Here is a 20,086-nt window from a genome sequence, read left to right on the forward strand (position 1 = left end):
CTCCTTGGTGATCTTTACGCCCGACCGTGGGCCCGTAGGGCCATCTGTGGCACTCTTCTCTGGTTCTGCAGGGGTTGGCGGTAGATCGAGCTTAACATCAACGCGTTGGTCCGGTCCGAGCTTGTTGTCCGGATCCCTGTGCAGGCAACGGTAGCAAAATGTACATGGTGTTAACTAGAACCAATGGTCATGCTAGCTGTAACAAATTTGAGGACTGCATAGTGACTCACAGCCAGTGTACTTGTAACTTATTATGTAGACTGGTGCGTGGCCAGATACCAGATACATTTACAACAAAACTCTTTTCTAAATTGAGAGTTAAACACCCATCACAAATGTACATAGTTCTCAAAGTACATTATTAGAATATAAGCAACTAGTACACTGCGCCCATGCACACACACACACACACACACACACACACACACACACACACACACACACACACACACACACACACACACACACACACACTTCAGCTATTAGTTCTAGCATTTGTTTTAGCGACTATTAATTTTAGCGTTTTCCCATTGTCAACCGGTTAGCGACGTTTTATTTTAGCGATTTGCAGCGATTTTACTCACGGATCACCAGTGCACTACTAATGTCTCAACGGATTAGCGACTTGAAACTTTAGCGAAAATGAGTCGATCGCTAAATTCGCTAGGGTTTTTACGTCGCTAAAATTACGGTCTACAGTACTACTGCACAGCAGTAACCATGGTGACTACAGTGGGCTCAGGTGAGAAGGCCAACGGCTTACTATGGGAGACACCGCACTAAAAGAAGAGTGGTCAGTACCGATTACGTAGGAGGTCCAACAAGTATGGTAAAGCCAAGCACGTGACCAGTGAGTGCATATCATGGGGTACTGACGTTATCAGCAACTGCACAGCACTGTGACGTGTAGCGTGCATGGTGAACCCAACACACATCTTACAACTCGATATTATGGACGGTTTTCATCATAAGACGATGCATCATACTGAGGATGGTGAAGTAGTCACGCGCGACACCATCAGAACATCAGAAGGAAGAAGACATTCCGTGAAACCAACATGCACATGCACATATAGAGCATATCACAAAATTAGCTCTTTGTCATACATGTACAAGCATTAAACTAAGCATTAGTATGACCACCCGGGAATAACTTGAACCACACCAATCAACATCGTAAGACCCCCTCCCCACCCCCTACTCCCCCATCCTTCTTGCAATCACCACCCCCCCCCCCCCCCTCTCCCTCACCCTCACCCCCTCCTTCCCCCACCCCCTAACCTCACCCCTCTAGTGAGTCAGCACTATCTCAGGCTGTGCGTGTGCTACACGTATGCCAGCCTCTCTTTCTTGCGGTGCTTGCATGTACACAATGATGCTGCTATTAGTCCACTGACTACAATAGAGATCAGTACCACTGTTTTCTCCCTGCTTCACTATTTGTTCACTGCGTGCTGTTCACTGCATTGTGGTCAATGAACCCTGATGCCAGCTGGATGTGTTGCTCTTTGTCGAAACCTCCACCATCAGTATACAAAGTTAGGGCAATGCATGCACTACATGTACTAGGCTAGTACCGTATTTTCCGGAGTATGACCCACACCCAGATTTTTGTCACGAAATACAGGCGTGTCACGTTCGCCCGGTTTATCACCATGAATTTGACCATCGCGGTAACGTTATACGCCGCACTGACTTTTTACGGGGGGGGGGGGGGGGAATTAGTTGTGTTTATAGTCCGGAGAATACGGTATATGTATACGGTGTTTGTTACCCATGCTGCATGTGATGCATCACATGTGCCGCCGTACAACTTACAGCTTGCGAATGCTTGGAAGTTTACCGTCGACACCTGTCTGCTTCATCCTGCTACGATCCAGCACCGTGTCGTTGTACTTCCCCTGTTTGTAGTCCTGTGTGGTATCAAAGGTTTAGTTGGTAGGGAGAATATACCAAGATGCACACAGGACAGGCATTTTTTTTAATACTGTCACGTTGAAATGCCGTATAGAAACGCCTTAGCATTAGCACATCATGCTCTTCAGCTGCCGCTCCGGCAGTCACCATTGTCACCTTACCTCCTTGCCGAAAGTCTGCGAGAAATGTGCGCTTTGCTTCTTCAACAGCTTGCGAAGGTCCTGGACCATATCTTCTTCCGGCGGTGGTTCGCCATTCGGAGAGGGATCCTATGCAGAATCAGGATTGGAAAACAAATTAAAAACTATCAACATCAATCCTGCTATGTTTGAAAGCCGAGTCTGTCTTTAATGGAGCCAGGATTCAGGAGGGGAGGAAGGGCCTTCCTCCCCTCCTGAACCCCATCTCCTCCCCCCCCCCCCCCCCCCCCCCATTTCCCTTGGCATGCACCAAAGGAGAAAGCCAGTGAATGGCACAAAGTATTTGCATGTCACGAGTGATACTTTTATGACAGGTTGTAACTAAAAATAAGGTTACTGCCTACTGTAAGTCGACAAAATTTAATATTCGATGCATATTTATTTTCGGCTATTTTCGGCCTGATCATATTTGGCCGCAAATTTGTTGCGGCCGAAATGTTGTTTTAGCCCTGGGAGGCCGAAATTTGAATGGGCCAAAAATTTGTAGACTTAGTATGGTGCTACTCCATTTACATGTACATCTAACAACCATGGTTACGTTACCTTGGCAACATAGTAGCCTGCAGAGTTGCAACCAATGGAGAACTCAGCACCATCGTGTGGCTTCACGGTAATGAAGCAGAGATCGCCTTTGGGCTGACGCCGAATAGATGCTCGAGTCCCGTTCGCAAACATGAGTTCTGACACAACAGGACGTGGAATAGTCAACACCACATGAATCACTGAACCAGGGACTACACAGGGGACTCCCCTGTACATACAATACCAGCCTAGCATGAACCAGGGACTACACCAGGGAATCCCCTGTACATGCAATACCAGCCTAGCATGAACCAGGGACTACACCGGGGAATCCCCTGTACATGCAATACCAGCCTAGCATGAACCAGGTACTACACCGGGGAATCCCCTGTACATACAATACCAGCCTAGCATGAACCAGGGACTACACCGGGGAATCCACTGTACATACAGTACCAGCCTAGCATGAACCAGGGACTACACCGGGGAATCCCCTGTACATACAATACCAGCCTAGCATGAACCAGGGACTACACCGGGGAATCCACTGTACATACAATACCAGCCTAGCATGAACCAGGGACTACACCGGGGGATCCCCTGTACATACAGTACCAGCCTAGCATGAACCAGGGACTACACCGGGGAATCCCCTGTACATACAATACCAGCCTAGCATGAACCAGGGACTACACCGGGGAATCCACTGTACATACAGTACCAGCCTAGCATGAACCAGGGACTACACCGGGGAATCCCCTGTACATACAATACCAGCCTAGCATGAACCAGGGACTACACCGGGGAATCCCCTGTACATGCAATACCAGCCTAGCATGAACCAGGGACTACACCGGGGAATCCCCTGTACATGCAATACCAGCCTAGCATGAACCAGGGACTACACCGGGGAATACCCTGTACATACAATACCAGCCTAGCACCTGAAATGTTCATTGATACAGTGAAACCTGTCTAAGATGACCGCTCAAGGGACCTTCAAAATGTGGTCTCTGATACCAGGTGGTCTCCTTATCCAGGGTCATTTGACTGGAAATAGCATCCCTTGGTCCTGGTTGCAGTGGTCTTCTGGGACAGGTGGTCGCCTTATCCGAGAGGGTCGCCTAGACAGGTTTTACTGTACATGTACATGTATTTGTGCTCATCGTCAGCCGCATGTGGTCGGGCAGGGTGTTGCACATCACAATGAATACCTTGCATCAAACATGCATACACATGTGCTCTGCACAGTCTCAAGCCATTATGCCACAAGAACATGTTCAACGCACACGCAAACAACTACAACTTAGTGTATGCTCAGTCCCAGAGCCAACTCCTGAAAGGTGGTACAGCCCGGGCCGATCATTGCCCTATGCCCAATTTCAGTATCATGGGACGATCAACCACTAGCTCTATTCTACATCGCATCTGGTTGTTTTGTCTACATATTCTGCTAGCAACCGAGATATAGACAGCACAGTGGTCCTCGCTGGACAGGAAGAACATTCTAGGAGGGAGAGACTCTAGCCGGGGGTGTACGAGTATAGCTATTAGGCTTAGCACGTCCACGTAAATAATCTCACGCTGGACATTCCATGAACACTGGAATTGGTAAAAACTGGCACAGCCATGGCCATACCAGTGGCGCCGGCCCTGATGCTGTAACACTAAGGTGTGGGCATTTATATATTAGTACGTGACTACGTGTACATGTATACATACCTGATGAGTAGCTGATGTCCGCTAGGCTGGATGTGGATTGACCCGTGCCAGCATACATTCTTATCACCTCCAATTCACGCTGTACACAATCAAACAAGCCAAAGTACCCATACTGTCTTGCATATGCTGCATCAGCCTAGTGTTCAGTTAATCAAGGGCCCATTTTACCTGTCTGCTACCATGATTGTATCAGCATTCATGTTACCTGCTCCATAAGCGAGATCAGGAGGCAAATAGTATCATATTGATGTAAGGTATGATGATAGGATAATGGTACTTGGATGGTGGTGGTGGGAGTGTGTGTGTGTGTGGGGGGGGGGGGGGGGGTAGCAGGGGTTAGGGAGCAGACAGTACTTACATCCACTAACTCTGGAGTGATCCGTGTTATCCTGAAAGTAGACAACACAAACCACGCACAAAATTCAATGCGCACATGCACACCCACACAGCCGGAACATGTCCTAAAGTGACAACAACTGTACTTGTCTAGTGGAAGAGCACGTCACTTTCAACTAATTTCTTTTATCACTGGTTCACAAACGTAGTCTGTTTTGTTGGTTATGTGTCACAGGCTAGCCAATAAAAGGGAGACAGAGATAGACAGGCAAAGAGAGAGAGAGAGAGAGAGAGAGAGAGAGAGAGAGAGAGAGCCTGAGAGAGAGAGAGAGAGAGAGAGAGAGAGAGAGAGAGAAAGAGAGAGAGAGAGAGAGAGAGAGAGAGAGAGAGAGAGAGAGAGAGAGAGACAGAGAGAGAGAGAGAGAGAGACAGAGAGACAGAGACAGAGAGACAGAGAGAGACAGAGAGACAGAGAGACAGAGAGACAGAGACATGCAGAGAGACAGGCAGAACAAGAACAGAGACAGACATACTGACAGACAGACAGACAGCCAGACAGACAGACAGACAGACAGACAGTCACACAGACAGACAGACAGACAGACAGACAGACAGACAGACAGACAGACAGACAGACAGACAGACAGACAGACAGACGGACAGATGGCCAAGCAGACAGAGAGGGAAACAGAGAGAGAGAGAGAGACCAGACAGAGGGAGAGAGAGAAGGGGGGGGGAGAATCACGGCAACAGTAGCTGACCAGTGCACTACCGGAAACACAACCAACCAGATCAGACTTACTTCCTCATGTCATGAACGGTGTTCTTGAGCAACTTGACGTCCATGGTGTTCAGGAGAAGGCACAGTCGGAACTTGTTGTCCAGCTCCTCCACTGCCGGGTCATTCGAGGAGCGTGCTCGTTCTCGCAACAGGCGTTCGTGAGTGTCAAGCATAGATGTGCCAACCCCCATGTTGACATGGCCCGGGCCCATGATGGAAGTCAACGGCTCAGTGTTTGCTAGTTAGCCACGAGCAGTGCAACAAACACGTGGAAATTAAACTCAGTGTTTCGCAAGGTAGCATATCTTACGGGGTATAGAAGCCACACATATTATGTCAGAAAATGGGCCTGAAATCCAACCTACAGACTGGAAGTGGCATTTTGCCTCCAAAGGGTGGGGATAGGGGTTACACACCATACAAACATGTACTAACTGGAAGTGGCAGTTTGCCTCTAAGGGAGGGGGGGGGGGGTAACACACTACTTAGTAGTACCCGGGGAAAGTGTGAGAATGCTCGACCGCTCCCAAGCTTCCATCAGGTGCGCTGTATTCCCAATGAACATTGGTATTGTGTTGAACATGTGGATGTGTCAATCTCCTTCAGTCTCTCACCTTCAAGGCAAAGCTTTATTTCCGCTTCCTTATGGGTAGCTGAGGCATCCAAGATATGCTTGAAGCCCTCGAACGTCCAGCAGCGAATTTCAAAGATTTGTCCAAGCTGCCAAGCACACAGGGATGGAAATACAAACCTCTGCTTAGAATAGTGTGAGTACGAGTGCCAGAGCATACATGTATTCATTCGGTACTTGCATGTATTTGTGGAGTACCGCTGCATGTGGTAGCTTGCATTGTCAGAGAGCCCCCCCCCCCCCCCGTGGGGGGGGGGGGGGGCTCGGGGTGCCCAAATGGGGGAGCCTCTTTTTGCACCTGATGCACTAGCTCGGTAATGCGTATCTGTATGCTAATATGTACTGCTCACGTGATCATGCCACCAACAGCGCCACGCGGCCACGATCAACATCAACTTTGTTTACTGTAAACCCAGAAACAGTTGTGATCCTGCAATGTTCGCGATGGGTGTGAAATCGCGAAAGTAAGTGGGCACGAAACGTGAAACCGTAGACTAGACTCAATCATCCAATTGACTCCAACCACAAACGTTTGCAGGCGCAAAGTGGTCTGTCATGGCAATTCACGAACTAAAACGGGCGCCAACGATTCCGGGTTTGCAGTACCCCACCTCCTCACTACTATAATAGTACATGTATGTAGTACTAGTGTGTGCTGCAAAGCACAGATCACTGATGCTTTGAGCATTGCCACAAGGGAATACGGCAATAGGGGTCTCGGAGCATACTCACTCTTTTGAGTCTTTATAGAAGGATGTTACTTTGACAGAACTCAGTCATTGGTGGAAAGCTCCTTCCCTGCCCCCCCCCCCCCCCCCCCCCCCCCGAACGGTTGTACTCCATACGGCAGTTGCCGGTCACTTTAGAAAATAACTTGCACGATATCATGAATCATGATACGTTTTTTACTTGGAATGTCAGGACACAGGGGTGTCGGACACGCTACGGTCACTACGGTATCGACCGTACCATTCCTTGTCCCAGATACCCCGTGAATCAATGAAAAGCACTGATTTGGGCTCTAAATTTTGAATTCTTTCAGAGAGGCCACCCCAACCCCACGAGAAATTTGTACTTCAGGTGGATGACCGTACCACTCTAAACTATACCTTCCAACGCTCCTAAATACCGTCTACTATCAAATTTCCTAGGTCTGCCCTGGAGTGTGCATAACAGCATAGCATAGTACTACATTGTACTACTAGTAATTATGTTGAAGTCAACCCGGGCCATTGTTGCAGCCTTAGCTTGGCTCAGCTAGCTATAAACACCGCAGTGTGACTAGGTCAAACCCAACGCGGATCGCTTCTCACGGAAGCCGCTGCTTTCAGAACGCAACACAACGGCTCTGGAACCCAACCCAACGCCAGGAACGCATGTCACCCACTTCATTGTCGTCCTCGCCAAACCGCTTCAAGAAACCATGCACATTATACGTTCCCGTAAGCTTCTCCACCTTGGAAAGGACAAGGCACGGGTCGCCACTTCTCGTTTTAGCCACCGATGATACGTTTCCATCCCTGCCGCACAGTGTAGCATATGAAACACATGCACATGCACGCGTGCAGCATACACATGGACACACCACACACACACACACACACACACACACACACACACACACACACACACACACACACACACGCACCACACCACACATAAAGTTACACATGCACAAAGTATTGACAGCACAGTATCACATTAGCCTACACATTAAATTATGACTACAGGTATCAGGGAATTTTCTAGAACCGCCCCAACCGGTTTTCGACCGGTTGAAATAGTTGGCGACCGGTTGAAAAGTTACAAATCAGTTCCAACCGCCCGTACTTTTCTGTGGGTGAATGGAGCTGTGAATGGTCATACGCTTTTTTCTGGATGGATACTTCCAGCGAAGCCGCGTGGGCTGGTACTAGGGTCACGAGTTTGTACGGTTTGTACGGTCGAGCCACGTCATCGAGCTGTAGCAACGGCGTTGCTACAGTCCAACAGCTCCGCGCGACACTCCAGCACCAAGAAATCTGTTAAATTGCTGTCGAGTGCCATATTTGGGTTGTATTTTGAAAACTATTTCCGGAGGGGGACCCCCCGACTCTTCATTGTACCGTAACCGGTTGGAAATTCGTCCTAGAATATACCCTGGGTATGTGAAGAAAAATGGACCAAGAAACTACAAGTTACGTTATATTGTCCACTAACACCACCAGTTACTAAACAATCAGCTCAAAGCGTAACTTGTAGTTTCTTGGTCCTTTTTCTTTACTATAAATTTATCCTTGGCTCTCCATCCGAGTCCATACATGTATGTGCATTGCATTTACATGTGCCCGGCTTGTTGACCCAGGATAAAGCCCCAGATATCACCCACTTGTTCAAGTTTCAACAGCAGTGCAGCCCTGGCTGTTGCTCAACCATCAGTCCACAAAACTCCATTCATACCCAGGCGGCGATGGTTTGCATCACTTTGTCACCGAACTCTGAGCTAGGTAACTGAGTCCTCGTAGGCCGGAGTTCACCTCTGTGTGGTCTCAACATGCAGTAGGACGCTACCACGCCTAGCTACTGGTCCCGAACGACACAGTACTGACCCAGCATGGAGAGAGAGAGAGCCAGGGAGAATTTGTAGAAGCAACCAAACTTACTGTATGACAAAAAGGTCTTCGCTCTTGGGCAACTTTGCAAAATCGTCCGCCCTCAAGCTGGTACACCACTGGAAGTTCCGGTCGAAGATTACGGTGGATTCACGTGGATTCTTCTCGTTCATTTCCTGAACAAACTTTGCCATGTCCTCGAGCAAGGCTTGGTTTCGCGGCGAATAGTCCAGATACCCATCTTCGTTATACTCCGCACGGGCCGACACCGTCGACCCCATTCTGCCTTGTTCCTGACTGCGAAGCGTCGGCTAGGCCAGAGCCGTGCTGTGGATATGATGTGTGTCAGCGCACGCAGACAAGCCTTTCAACTGCTAGTTCTTCCAGAGGAGAAACCAGCGGTTCTCTCCTGCTAATACCAGATATGAAGCTCTGCCGCCATGCAAACTGAACACTGGGTACCCGCTGTCCGGAGAAAGTGTGCAAGCCGTTTTCTGGTTTCTTTGGTCTTGGATGTCAGCCAACAGCATGAAGCCGTGCACTGCCTTCTCCGCCTGCTACCACTGTGACCTGTTTACCACTCCACGGACATGGTCCACCTGTTCGGAGTGTTCAAGTCTCCCCTCAGATCTTTGCCTGCCAACGCCCGTTTCTATGGATGTCCATATCCCGTGGCAACCACTCAGCTCGGTGGCACTGGCACTTCAATGGCAGAGACCATGCTGCATGCACCGGGCAACTGACCAAGTCCAGGACCAAGGGCAAGGGCAAGGACCATGATGTTACCGGTAATGTATGCCAAACCGTGCAACATCATTACTTCCAGACCCAGTGCACATGGTGCAAATGCCAAGAAGACTGTGTGGACCTAAGTAATAGTTACTTGAGGAAGTCAGTGAGTACATTACATGTATACATGTGCATGATGAGTGTGTCATGTTGTTGTTGCTGGCTAGTCAGTGTTCAGTACTCCATGATTTAGTTCCGACGATTTCAACGGTTCTGGATCAACCCGTCATATGATTGATGTTGTACTGAGCTGCCCCCCAGCTGGGCACACGTGTAACGACGCTTATCAGGTTATACGCAACGGCACACTAGCTGCTCAGTTGATCTTGTTCGGTCTTGGCAACGGATCTCAGAATCCGGATCCATATCATCATGGGCATATTGACGAGATTCAACACTGAGTCACGGTGCATGTGTAGTACTGTATACCTTACCATTATGATGTAGTTGGAAGGTATGCTGGTACACAATAATATTACACACTAAGACCATGGTGACTGTTCAAAGCTAGCAAGGGTTGGATCATAATACTGTAGTGTCTTGTATCATTGAAAAGCCTGTCTTGTATAAAAGCATAGCCAGTTTGAATACAAGCCTGATTTTTAAGATACACTGTCAGCCTTTTGAATGTGCGAAGAGAGAGAGTATCCTTTTTTCGAGCTCCGTAGCTTTCGCAGGTTTGTGTAGCCAGCCGGCAGCAGGCCGGTCTGGAGAGGGGCAGTTACTGGTAGGTAGTTAATTAGGTAGTAGTTAGAGACTAGCAACAGGCCTTTCGGCAGGGTTGAAATCACTCGCACGGTACTTTTTGAATTTTTCGAAAAGTTGAGTATTTTTGTCTCCCGAAGGTCCTTGTTTGCCCAGGCGGCATACAGCCATGCCGGACGGCGAACAAGATTCAGTCGTGCCTTCAGGGGGCACAGGTGGTCAGGGCAGCAGTACCCGAAGTAATGAGCTCCTCTCCGCCATGGACGACAAACTCCAGTTTCTTGTGGACGCGCTGCGTGCTGAGGTTGAGGAGAGCAAAGGCAGGGAGGCCCGCTTGCTCTCTCGGATAAGCGACCTTACTGACAGCATTTGCCATCTGAAAGACGAACTGCTTGGTGTCCGCAAACTGGCCCAGATTACTCAAGACGTCAGGCATCCGATTGGGACCAACAAGGCCAAGGAAAACTCGAAAAAATCAAAAAAAATCAAAAAACATGAAAAAAATCAAAATGACCACATGCACAGTGCTACATCTGCTGATGCCGAGCAAGTTGTCGACATGGAGCCTGACGCCCCGAACGCTCCTGCTGATGCAGAGACAAGCAGCAATTTGAGTACTCCTGAATGCGACAGTGACGGTTTCCGGGAGGTCGTGTCCAAACGAGTTTTGCGGCGGCGGACCACACCCCGGAACCACAGTGACGCATGGAAGCTAGTTGCAGCAGAGCCACCACAGACAAAGCGTGCCGTGGTGTACATTGGTAACCTGAGCACATCCTGCACCGAATCCAGTCTGAAAGAATACATTCAAGTCACAGCAGCTGCTCTTCCCGAGCCACAGTCCATCTCAGTGCTCACGTGCAGTATGTATACCTCTCCACATGGCCGGGTGTCAGCACGAGTAGCCGTGGATGCATCTCTTGTGAATCTCCTGACTGACCCGGAATTCTGGCCCCGGCCACTGTACTGCAGGCCATGGAAGTTTGACGCTGGCCGTAAGCACTCCTCTGCGCACAACGCGGTGGGTCCCAGTGTATCGGAGTCGAGCACCCAGTCAGCTGGCCAGGATGCTGACAATGCAGAGCGGACCATGTCAGTTCTGCAGGCAGCCACCCAGTCAGCTGGCCAGGATGCTGCCAATGGGGTGCGACACCAGCCACCTCCACTGACACCGGCTGTTGGAAAATCTCGCTCTTATGAACGGTCCTCGCCACCAGCCCTCCCGGACAGCAAGAGGCCAGACGGTGCAGAGAGTGAGACAACCTCGGGTGACGGCATGTCCAACACTGAAGACCAGGAAACAACACAGTGTGCTGCGCAAGTGTCTACTTAATGCGAGTCTTTTTAACAAATGCATTTGGGCTACTCAGCAAATTTGGTGACTTTCAGCATGCCCTGAACGCACATAAACCTGATGTTGCGATAGTAACAGAGACTAAGTTCACTCCAGATAAGTGTACCGCCTCAGAGTCTACCATTCCAGGTTACGGAGAGCCCCTGAGGATGGACTGCACTGCTCAGGGTGGAGGCGTTGCCATATGGTGCAAGTCTACTCTCGCAGTTGCACAGATCGACCTCCATGCCACTCCTGTGGACTCTAAGAACGCAGTTCTATGGTGCACCATCCAGTCCCAGTCTGGCAGCGATATCACCTTGGGAGCTGTGTATCGTTCTGGCTCGAGTGGCGACTCTGACGTCTCCCTACTGGAGCACCTAGACCACTGCCTGGATGCCGTTCCACCCTCCGCCCAAGTCATCCTGGCTGGCGACCTCAACGTCCACAGCACTGAGTGGCTTGGTAGCACCAAGACCACCACTGCTGGGCAACGCCTGGAAGAAATATGTGCGACGCACGGACTGATCCAACATGTTGATCAGCCAACAAGAGGAAAGAACACTCTTGACCTCATCCTGTCAAACTTGCCACACCCCGTCACAGTACAGGCATTTCCACCCCTGGGCAAGTCAGACCACTGTGTGATTCTTGCTGAGTTCAGCCCAGTCACGCTCCGTACTGAGCCCGTGTCTCGACGCCGCGTCTGGCGCTACAACCAGGCTGACTGGGGCCGCATGCGTCATTTTATTCGTCAGACAGACTGGCAGCACATTCTTAGCCACCACCCAGAACACGCATGCGTACAACTTACTTCCCGCATCCAGGAGGGCATGGATCGCTTCATCCCATCGAAGCATCTGTCAGTCAGAACGTGTGACCCTGTTTGGTGGACTCCTGAATGTAGTACAGCTGTGTCTGCAAGAAACCGTTGAAATGGAACTGTACCTGTAACTATCACACCTAACTGTGCATGTGTGTCGACCTTCATGCAATATCTTGTTCTCTTGTCATGATGCATGTAACACTGTTGTTCCAGCTAGTTCCGCTAGTGTTGTCCGTGCTAGCGCTTTGTTCTCCTGGCGCCTGCGGCCCGATCATGTATCAAGGCAGCGCAGTGCATGCATGCAGTGATTGTGGTGCCGGTGTCGCGCGTGTGGAGCTGGTGCGTGACACGTGCTGGTCATTTTGATACTCCGCCATATTTTCTCCTTTGGACTTGGTCCTTCGTTTGGGACCGGGTCTTCCTCCTTCTTTCTTCTTTGCACTCGACTTTAGTCTTAGTTTTGTTGCTCTCCCAAAATACAATGTGAACCATTACTCTCTGGCTCTCTGGCTTGTCGCGTGTGTCCGTCGGAGGGAGTGATTAGTTTACAACGTGGTGCCGAAACCCGGGATTGAACTAGGGCCGTCGTGAGTTGCGACTGCGGAGTTCAGGATGTCGAGTCTGAAAGTCGACGGTTTTGTCAAGCCCTTTCGGGGCAAGAGCAATGAGAGCTGGCAACAGTTTTGGGCAAAGTTCCTCGTTCTTGCGGAGATCCAGGGCTGGGATGATGAGGCTAAGCGCATGAAGCATTTCCCTCTGTTTCTTGCGGATGACGCGTTCCTGGTATTTCAGGGAATGGCGGATGCGGACCGAAAGAAGCAGGACGAGGTGGTCAAATTGATGCTATCGTCCTTCAGTATGACGAAGTCTGCTGCGTAGATCTACGAGGCGTTTGTGGTGCGGAAAATGAAGTGCGACGAGTCCACCGATGCATTTGTTGCAGATCTGAAGCGCCTCGCGGAGTTATCCGGTCACAAAGTGACAGACGACAAAGATCCTGTGGTAGTGCAGCAGTTGTTGAAAGGCCTCCCTGCCGACTACAACCGGCAAGTACGGCTCAGTCTCGTGGGAAAGGACATGTCGATAAGCGACTGTGTGTCTATCGTTCGAGCTCTGAGAATTTCAGATGCCAGCGGAGGTGACAGTGTGTCAGCTGCCGCCTCGTCGGGTGGTGCAGCGACCAGGAGTGGTCCTACCAGTACCAAGTCACACTCACAGGCTGGATCTAGCGCGAAGCCCTCGGGCCTCTGTTTCAAGTGTGGCGAGCCTGGGCACATCCGCAGGAATTGTCCCAGCAGAAGAGCAGGCGGAGGTGGAAGGAGCCAGCCGATTACCTGTTTGTTCTGCGACGGTGCTGGCCATGTAAAGGCTGACTGCCCTGAGAGGAGAGATTGGCTGGCAAGGAAGGACAGGACTGCAGCTGCCGTGGAAAGTGCTCGCCCACAACCAGCTGTGCAGGAGAACGACCCATGCCTAGTCTCCCTGGCCTCTCCTGGAAAGCTGCCTCGTATGTACGTGGATGTGTCTGCTGGAGCGGCGAAATCGAGTGTTCGTGCGCGGGCTGTCGTAGACACCGGTTCAACTCGTACGCTCATCTCGCGGTCCTTCGCCACTCAGCATGGCATCAGTCTTTCACCCACGGCTGCTCCACCCATACTTGCCTTGGATGGTAGTCCCCTAGAGCTAGTGGGGTCAGCTGCCGTTCGGTTGGCCCGTTCTGACGGTGCGGTCTCTCTGCCCGGCCTGGAAGTGCAAGCGTATGTGGTCGACAATCTGAGCGTGGTCAACGCTGATGTGCTCGTCGGCAATGATGTGGTCATTGGCAGTGGCGGGCTTCGACTGAAGTACTCCGGTGATGGTGCCTTGATCGGCGTGGAATTTGGCTACGACCGAGTCGATCCAGGGGACAGCATGGGAGTCTGTGGTGCGTCTTCGAGCGGCGATCGCCATCCATTTCCCAATGTACGCGTGCAGCGTGATGGTGATGATGTCACCCTGTCCACGGATGACGGGGATGTCACCTGGGACAGCAGCGCCCGTCGGTGGGTCCTCTCTTGGCGCTGGAAATCAGGCAGTCCTCCGACTCAGCCGGTGGGACCTGGCGTGAGTGAGTACTCTCGCTCTAAGCTCACTTCTGACCAGGAGCAGCTGTTTGCAGAGGAGGTGCAGAAATGGATCGATGCGGGTTGGCTCGTTCCTCACGACAAGGATGTTCACGGAAGCCCTGGTGCTGTGTTACCGCTGATTGCTCAGTTGCAGGAGCACAAAGCATCAACGCCGGTTAGACCATGTCTAGATTATCGGCTCCTCAACCAGCTGCTGATGTCGCAGCCTGGCCGCTCAGCACCCGTCTGTGAGGAGACGCTGCGCAAATGGCGACTGGCCGGTGACCCTCGGGAGTTTCAACTACTCGATATCAAGAAGGCCTATCTCCAGGTGCACGTTGCACCCGAGCTGCAACGTTTTCAGATGGTGGTCTGGCAGGGCCAAGCGTTTGTGATGACGCGGATGGGCTTCGGCCTCAACGTAGCGCCCAAGTTCATGGATATCATCGTCCGGTGGGTCACTAGAGAGTTTCCTGCTGTCGACAACTACGTCGACGACCTGATGACTCCCGCTGCCGAGGCTGACGCAGTGGCCGCCCACATGGCTGAGTACAGTTTGCCAACGAAGCCTGCAGAGGCGTTTGCTGAGTCCCGTGTGTTGGGCCTTCAGTTGACGAAAGGCGACGATGGCCAAGTGCAGTGGTCGCGCCGTACCGACATTCGCCTGAAGCTCGAGCAGCCGGCGACCAAGCGCGATATCTTCAGCTGGTGTGGTCGCCTGACGGGGCACGTGCCTGTCTGTGGTTGGCTGAGACCCGCATGCAGCTACTTGAAGCGCATGGCCAACGCTAGCGCTGCATGGGATGAACAGGTCCCAGCCTCACTCTTGAAGCTGTGTGGTGAAGTGGACGCGCGGCTAGCTGGTGATGGTGATCCTGCACAGGGCCAATGGCGTGCCAACTCTCCCGAGCCTCGTCGCTGCGTAGTTTGGGCTGACGCGTCCAACATCGGTCTTGGCGTCGTCCTGGAGATCGATGGCGCTGTCATGGAGGATCGTTCTTGGCTGAGACCCCACGGTGACGCGCGTCACATCAATATCATGGAGCTGGAGGCCGCTATCCGAGGTCTTTCGCTGGCCGTGAGCTGGGAGATGAAACATGTGCGGTTGATGACCGACTCCAAGACGGTTGCGAGTTGGCTCAGAGACGTCACTGGCGACGTGCGCCGGACGAGGGCGAAAGGACTGCACGGTGTACTAGTCCAGCGTCGACTCCAGATTCTCGCCGACCTGATTGCCACGGCAGGGCTCGTTGTCACGATCGAGTGGGTGCCGACTGACCAAAATCGTGCAGACGTGCTGACTCGAGTTCCTCCTACGTGGGTGAAGTTCTGCAAGGCGCTACTGGGCGACAGCGAAAGTGATGTCGCAGGTGCAGCTGTAGTCCTGCCCGGACCAATCCCTCTCGCGAAGATTGTGGCGAAGCAAGGTACTGACGACCAGATACTGGCAGCAGTGGCGCAGTTGGAGTCCGGTGCAACGGTTACTGCACCCTATGCAGCAGCGGCGTCCCAACTGGAGATTGATGATGGTGTCCTTGTCAGAAGCATCAAGCTACCTGTCGAGGGCCTCGTTCGTGTTCCTGTCGTGCCGCAATCGCTCGTTGCCGATGTTGTCTCGAATGCACACCAGATCTCGGGACATGCGAGCTGGGAGGTCATGTATCGCATGATCCGAAGCCGTTGCTTCTTCCCTGGCATTGCTTCGGCTTGTCACCAACATGTTGATAGCTGCACGCAATGCAAGTCTGCTAGTGGACGGAAGGGTGCCAGAGCTGCGCCGACCCGCGCCGACATACCTGGGTCCCCATGGAGCGAAGTCACGATTGACACGCTGGAACTCGGCGGTGATGGAAGCGGCAAATACGGCTGTGTCCTCGTCTGTGTGGACAATTTCACCAAGTGGGTGGAGGTGTGCCCGCTCCGCCGACATGACGCTGTTAGTGTTGCTGCAGCCTTCTCGGCCATGTGTTTTCGATGGGGTGCTCCCGAGGTCGTGCGGCTGGACAACGGCGTGGAGTTCCGCAACGCCATAGTGGAGTCTTTGTTTCGCCTGATGGGTGTGCGTGTGCGAACCGGAGCAGTCCGTCACCCCCAGTCCCAAGGGACAGCAGAGAGGTTCAATCGAACGCTCCTCACCCTCATCCGCAAGACCCTCGAAGAGTCACCGAATTGGCGTGCTGACCTCGATGTGCTGCTGTTTTATTACCGCAATCGTCCGCACGGCTCGACCCATTTGTCACCCATGGTGGCAATGAGCGGATGGCAGCCTCGCCATATCATCATTGACGACGTGAAGGAAGCGTGCGATATGACCCAGTGGGCGTCAGAGTTGTCGTCGCGCGTAGCTCGTGTGCGGGATATCATTGAGACGGAGCTCTCAGCCCGGGATTTCATTGACTCACCGAACGAGCCCTGCGCATACTCTGTGGGTGATCCTGTCCTGTTACTGCGGCCTGGACGAAGGCAGAAGCGGCTGTCCCCGTATGAGCCTGGATGGAGTGTTGCGGCTATCGTCTCGCCATCGACTGTGGTCATAGCCAGACAAGATGAGCGCCAGCACCCAAAGACCGTGAACGTCGATCTGCTGAAGCCTGATTCACCCGACAACCCTGTGATGCGCACGACGGCCGCTGAGAGTCAGGCAGATGACGGCGCGGCAGCCGATGCTAACGAAGAACCAGACCTGCTCGGCATGGAATTAATGCCAGCCCAAGCAGACGCTCCGGATGGTAATCGCTACAGCTTGCGAGATCGAAACGCAATCCAGCCCCCGGTCCGTTACAGCTAAAACGGCCAAGAGTTTTTTGCATTCTTGTCGTCAGGTGATGGGGTGAAATGGAACTGTACCTGTAACTATCACACCTAACTGTGCATGTGTGTCGACCTTCATGCAATATCTTGTTCTCTTGTCATGATGCATGTAACACTGTTGTTCCAGCTAGTTCCGCTAGTGTTGTCCGTGCTAGCGCTTTGTTCTCCTGGCGCCTGCGGCCCGATCATGTATCAAGGCAGCGCAGTGCATGCATGCAGTGATTGTGGTGCCGGTGTCGCGCGTGTGGAGCTGGTGCGTGACACGTGCTGGTCATTTTGATACTCCGCCATATTTTCTCCTTTGGACTTGGTCCTTCGTTTGGGACCGGGTCTTCCTCCTTCTTTCTTCTTGGCACTCGACTTTAGTTTTAGTTTTGTTTGCTCTCCCAAAATACAATGTGAACCATTACTCTCTGGCTTGTCGCGTGTGTCCGTCGGAGGGAGTGATTAGTTTACAACGTGCTTGGCGACACACCCGTGCACACCCAACTGATCTGCAATTGTCTGATACCTACACTGCAACCAGCCTGAGAGTTGCCACTGTGCTCCATGCAGCGCAGCAGGCTCATGTATCTTCATTGCGGAACAAGCTGTCGAATGGAAACCTACGTGACAAAGCATGGTGGTCAAACATGAAGCGTGCAGGAGGTCTATCCCGCACATCTGATATTCCTGTCCTAAAGGGGGCCGATGGTCAGCAATGTACCACGGCCTCCTCCAAGGCTGACTGTTTCGCATCATTCTTCGCAGAGAAGTGCAGCATCCCAAACGATCTCACTGAAGACACACTCCCGCCTTTCCCACCACGCACTGACGCCATCCTGAGTCAAATCCGTTTCCGGGAATCAGCAGTGCTCAAGCAGCTCCGGTGTCTTGAAGTATCCAAAGCGTCCGGGCCAGACTCCATTTCCTGCCGCGTTCTAAAGGAGTGTGCGTCTGAGCTCTCAAAGCCGTTGTCGCAGCTGTTCTCGTCTTGTCTCTCCCATGGTTACCAGCCTACAGCCTGGAAGGTAGCCAATGTGGTTCCCATCCACAAGCGCAAGGCCAAGGGCGATGTCCGTAATTATCGACCAGTCTCCTTGCTCTGTGTAGTATCCAAGGTGATGGAAAGAATAGTCAACCAGCAGCTCATCAACCATCTCAACAGCAATACCCTCCTGTCTGCCAACCAGTTTGGCTTTCGGAAATCAATCGGCACAGCTGACCTACTAACGTCACTCCAGCATGAATGGGCTTTAACCACCAGTAAGGGCGGAACCATTCAGGCCCTCGCCATAGACATAGCAGGCGCGTTTGACCGGGTTTCACACCCTGGGCTCCTCTGCAAGCTCCGAGGCTATGGCATTGGTGGGCAACTGCTGGCCTGGTTAACATCGTACCTCCAGAACCGGAAGCTGCAAGCTGTTGTTGGGGGACAGACCTCTACCCCCTCTACCATCCGGTCAGGCGTCCCTCAGGGCAGCATCCTAGGGCCCACATTGTTTCTAGTATACATAAACGACGCCGAAGATCAGCTACCTGCCAGCGTCTCCATCGCCGTGTATGCTGATGATACTACGTTATACACGTCTGTCATGCCTGGACAGACCACAGAGGCCGCCGCAGCTGCACTTCAGACAGCCGTAAACCAGCTGGAAGCCTGGGGAAGTACTTGGAGGGTTACCTTTGAGCCCTCTAAGTCACAGCTGATGTCCGTGACCAGGAAGCTGGCCCCTCTAGACTTCCCCCCTGTCCAATTCCTTGGCACCCCTGTTCCTGTCAGCAGCCAGTTGAAGCTCCTTGGGGTGGTGTTCGACGAGAAGCTCAACTTCAGCGCCCACCTCCACCAGCTTTCTGTGCGCGCACATCAACGCCTCCATTTCATGAGGAAGGCAGCCCCCATCCTGGATGCTGCTGGACGCCTAACCGTCTATAAGGGCTTTGTAAGGCCCATACTTGAGTATGCCCCACTAGCCTGGCTTGGTGCTGCCCAGACCCACCTTGGGAAGTTGGACACAGCACAGCGCAAGGCCATGCAGATGATTGGACCCACCACCGTCCTCCAGAGTCTGCGGGCCAGACGGACGGTCGCAGGGCTGTCCTATCTCTACAAGGTAGTTAACTGCAAGGGCCCACCCCGTCTGACACGCATGCGCCCTCCCCCAAAACCACGGGCCGATACTGTTCGAACCCGCCAGCAGCATTATGTTCAGCGCCAGCACCGGGAACAGCTCTTAAACACCACCCCCGGCACCAGTCCCGATTACCTTCGACGTTCCTTCCCGTACTGTTTCCTTGAATTGTGGAACAGCCTCCCCGAGGACGTCTTTCCCCGTCTGGCCAATCACTCTCCACTCACAGCTTTTAAAAAAGGTGTCAACAAACACATTTCAGACCAGCCATGGTCTTGGGACGTGCTTTGAAGCCCATCATGTTGATCGTCTCACTGTTCTTTCCAGATCGCACCTCTCGGTTTGGGGATGTGCATTGAAGCACCCCATACTAACGGTCTATACTGTCCTCTCTTGGTCACCACTCTCCCTATTACCTATATTGTAATTACCATTCATGTATTGCGCTTCAGATTTTCTTCCGTTTTTGTCTTTTGGTGCGTTACCGGCATGGCGATACTGAGACCTAATGGTCAGTGGAGTGCCTGTAGCCTCACCAGCACTGCTACTATCTGTGACTGTGGCGACCACCATTCAATGTCTCGTCCTCCCCTAACCGTACCCCAACTCTCTCTCAGCTCTCTTTTTATCTGTCTTTTCTTACTCTTTTTTCTTTTGTCAGCTTTCCTGGTGGTTATGTGCTTTTTCAAGTAAATAAAAAAAATAA

At 52.0% G+C, this 20,086-nt stretch overlaps 2 protein-coding genes across 6 annotated transcripts in view; one reads left to right on the forward strand and one right to left on the reverse strand.

The window, feature by feature from the left end:
• Positions 1 to 9,207, reverse strand: part of LOC135816009 (outer dynein arm-docking complex subunit 2-like) — a 26,125-nt gene extending 16,918 nt beyond the window's left edge. For 3 of the 5 annotated variants that reach the window (XM_065329364.1, XM_065329367.1, XM_065329363.1), the window contains exons 1-11: positions 8,752 to 9,207; positions 7,497 to 7,629; positions 6,093 to 6,198; positions 5,500 to 5,716; positions 4,720 to 4,750; positions 4,362 to 4,440; positions 2,661 to 2,797; positions 2,079 to 2,186; positions 1,819 to 1,913; positions 941 to 985; positions 1 to 136 (exon numbers count right to left, since the gene is read on the reverse strand). The exon at positions 1 to 136 is cut by the window's left edge and continues 308 nt beyond it. In XM_065329364.1, the coding sequence (XP_065185436.1) occupies positions 1 to 136; positions 941 to 985; positions 1,819 to 1,913; positions 2,079 to 2,186; positions 2,661 to 2,797; positions 4,362 to 4,440; positions 4,720 to 4,750; positions 5,500 to 5,716; positions 6,093 to 6,198; positions 7,497 to 7,629; positions 8,752 to 8,981 (1,317 nt within the window). In that variant the 5' untranslated portion in view covers positions 8,982 to 9,207. The remainder of the gene's footprint in view (positions 137 to 940; positions 986 to 1,818; positions 1,914 to 2,078; positions 2,187 to 2,660; positions 2,798 to 4,361; positions 4,441 to 4,719; positions 4,751 to 5,499; positions 5,717 to 6,092; positions 6,199 to 7,496; positions 7,630 to 8,751) is intronic. The other 2 variants (XM_065329366.1, XM_065329365.1) reach the window with 2 other exon arrangements.
• Positions 9,208 to 13,259: 4,052 nt separating this feature from the next.
• LOC135813558 (uncharacterized) lies at positions 13,260 to 17,246 on the forward strand. The gene has a single exon (XM_065326648.1). It carries the CDS (start codon positions 13,260 to 13,262, stop codon positions 17,244 to 17,246), a length of 3,987 nt encoding a protein of 1,328 aa, XP_065182720.1.
• The last annotated feature ends 2,840 nt before the right edge of the window (positions 17,247 to 20,086 follow it).

Source organism: Sycon ciliatum, chromosome 4 (genome assembly GCF_964019385.1).
Source record: "Sycon ciliatum chromosome 4, ocSycCili1.1, whole genome shotgun sequence".
Taxonomy (NCBI): Eukaryota; Metazoa; Porifera; class Calcarea; order Leucosolenida; family Sycettidae; genus Sycon; species Sycon ciliatum.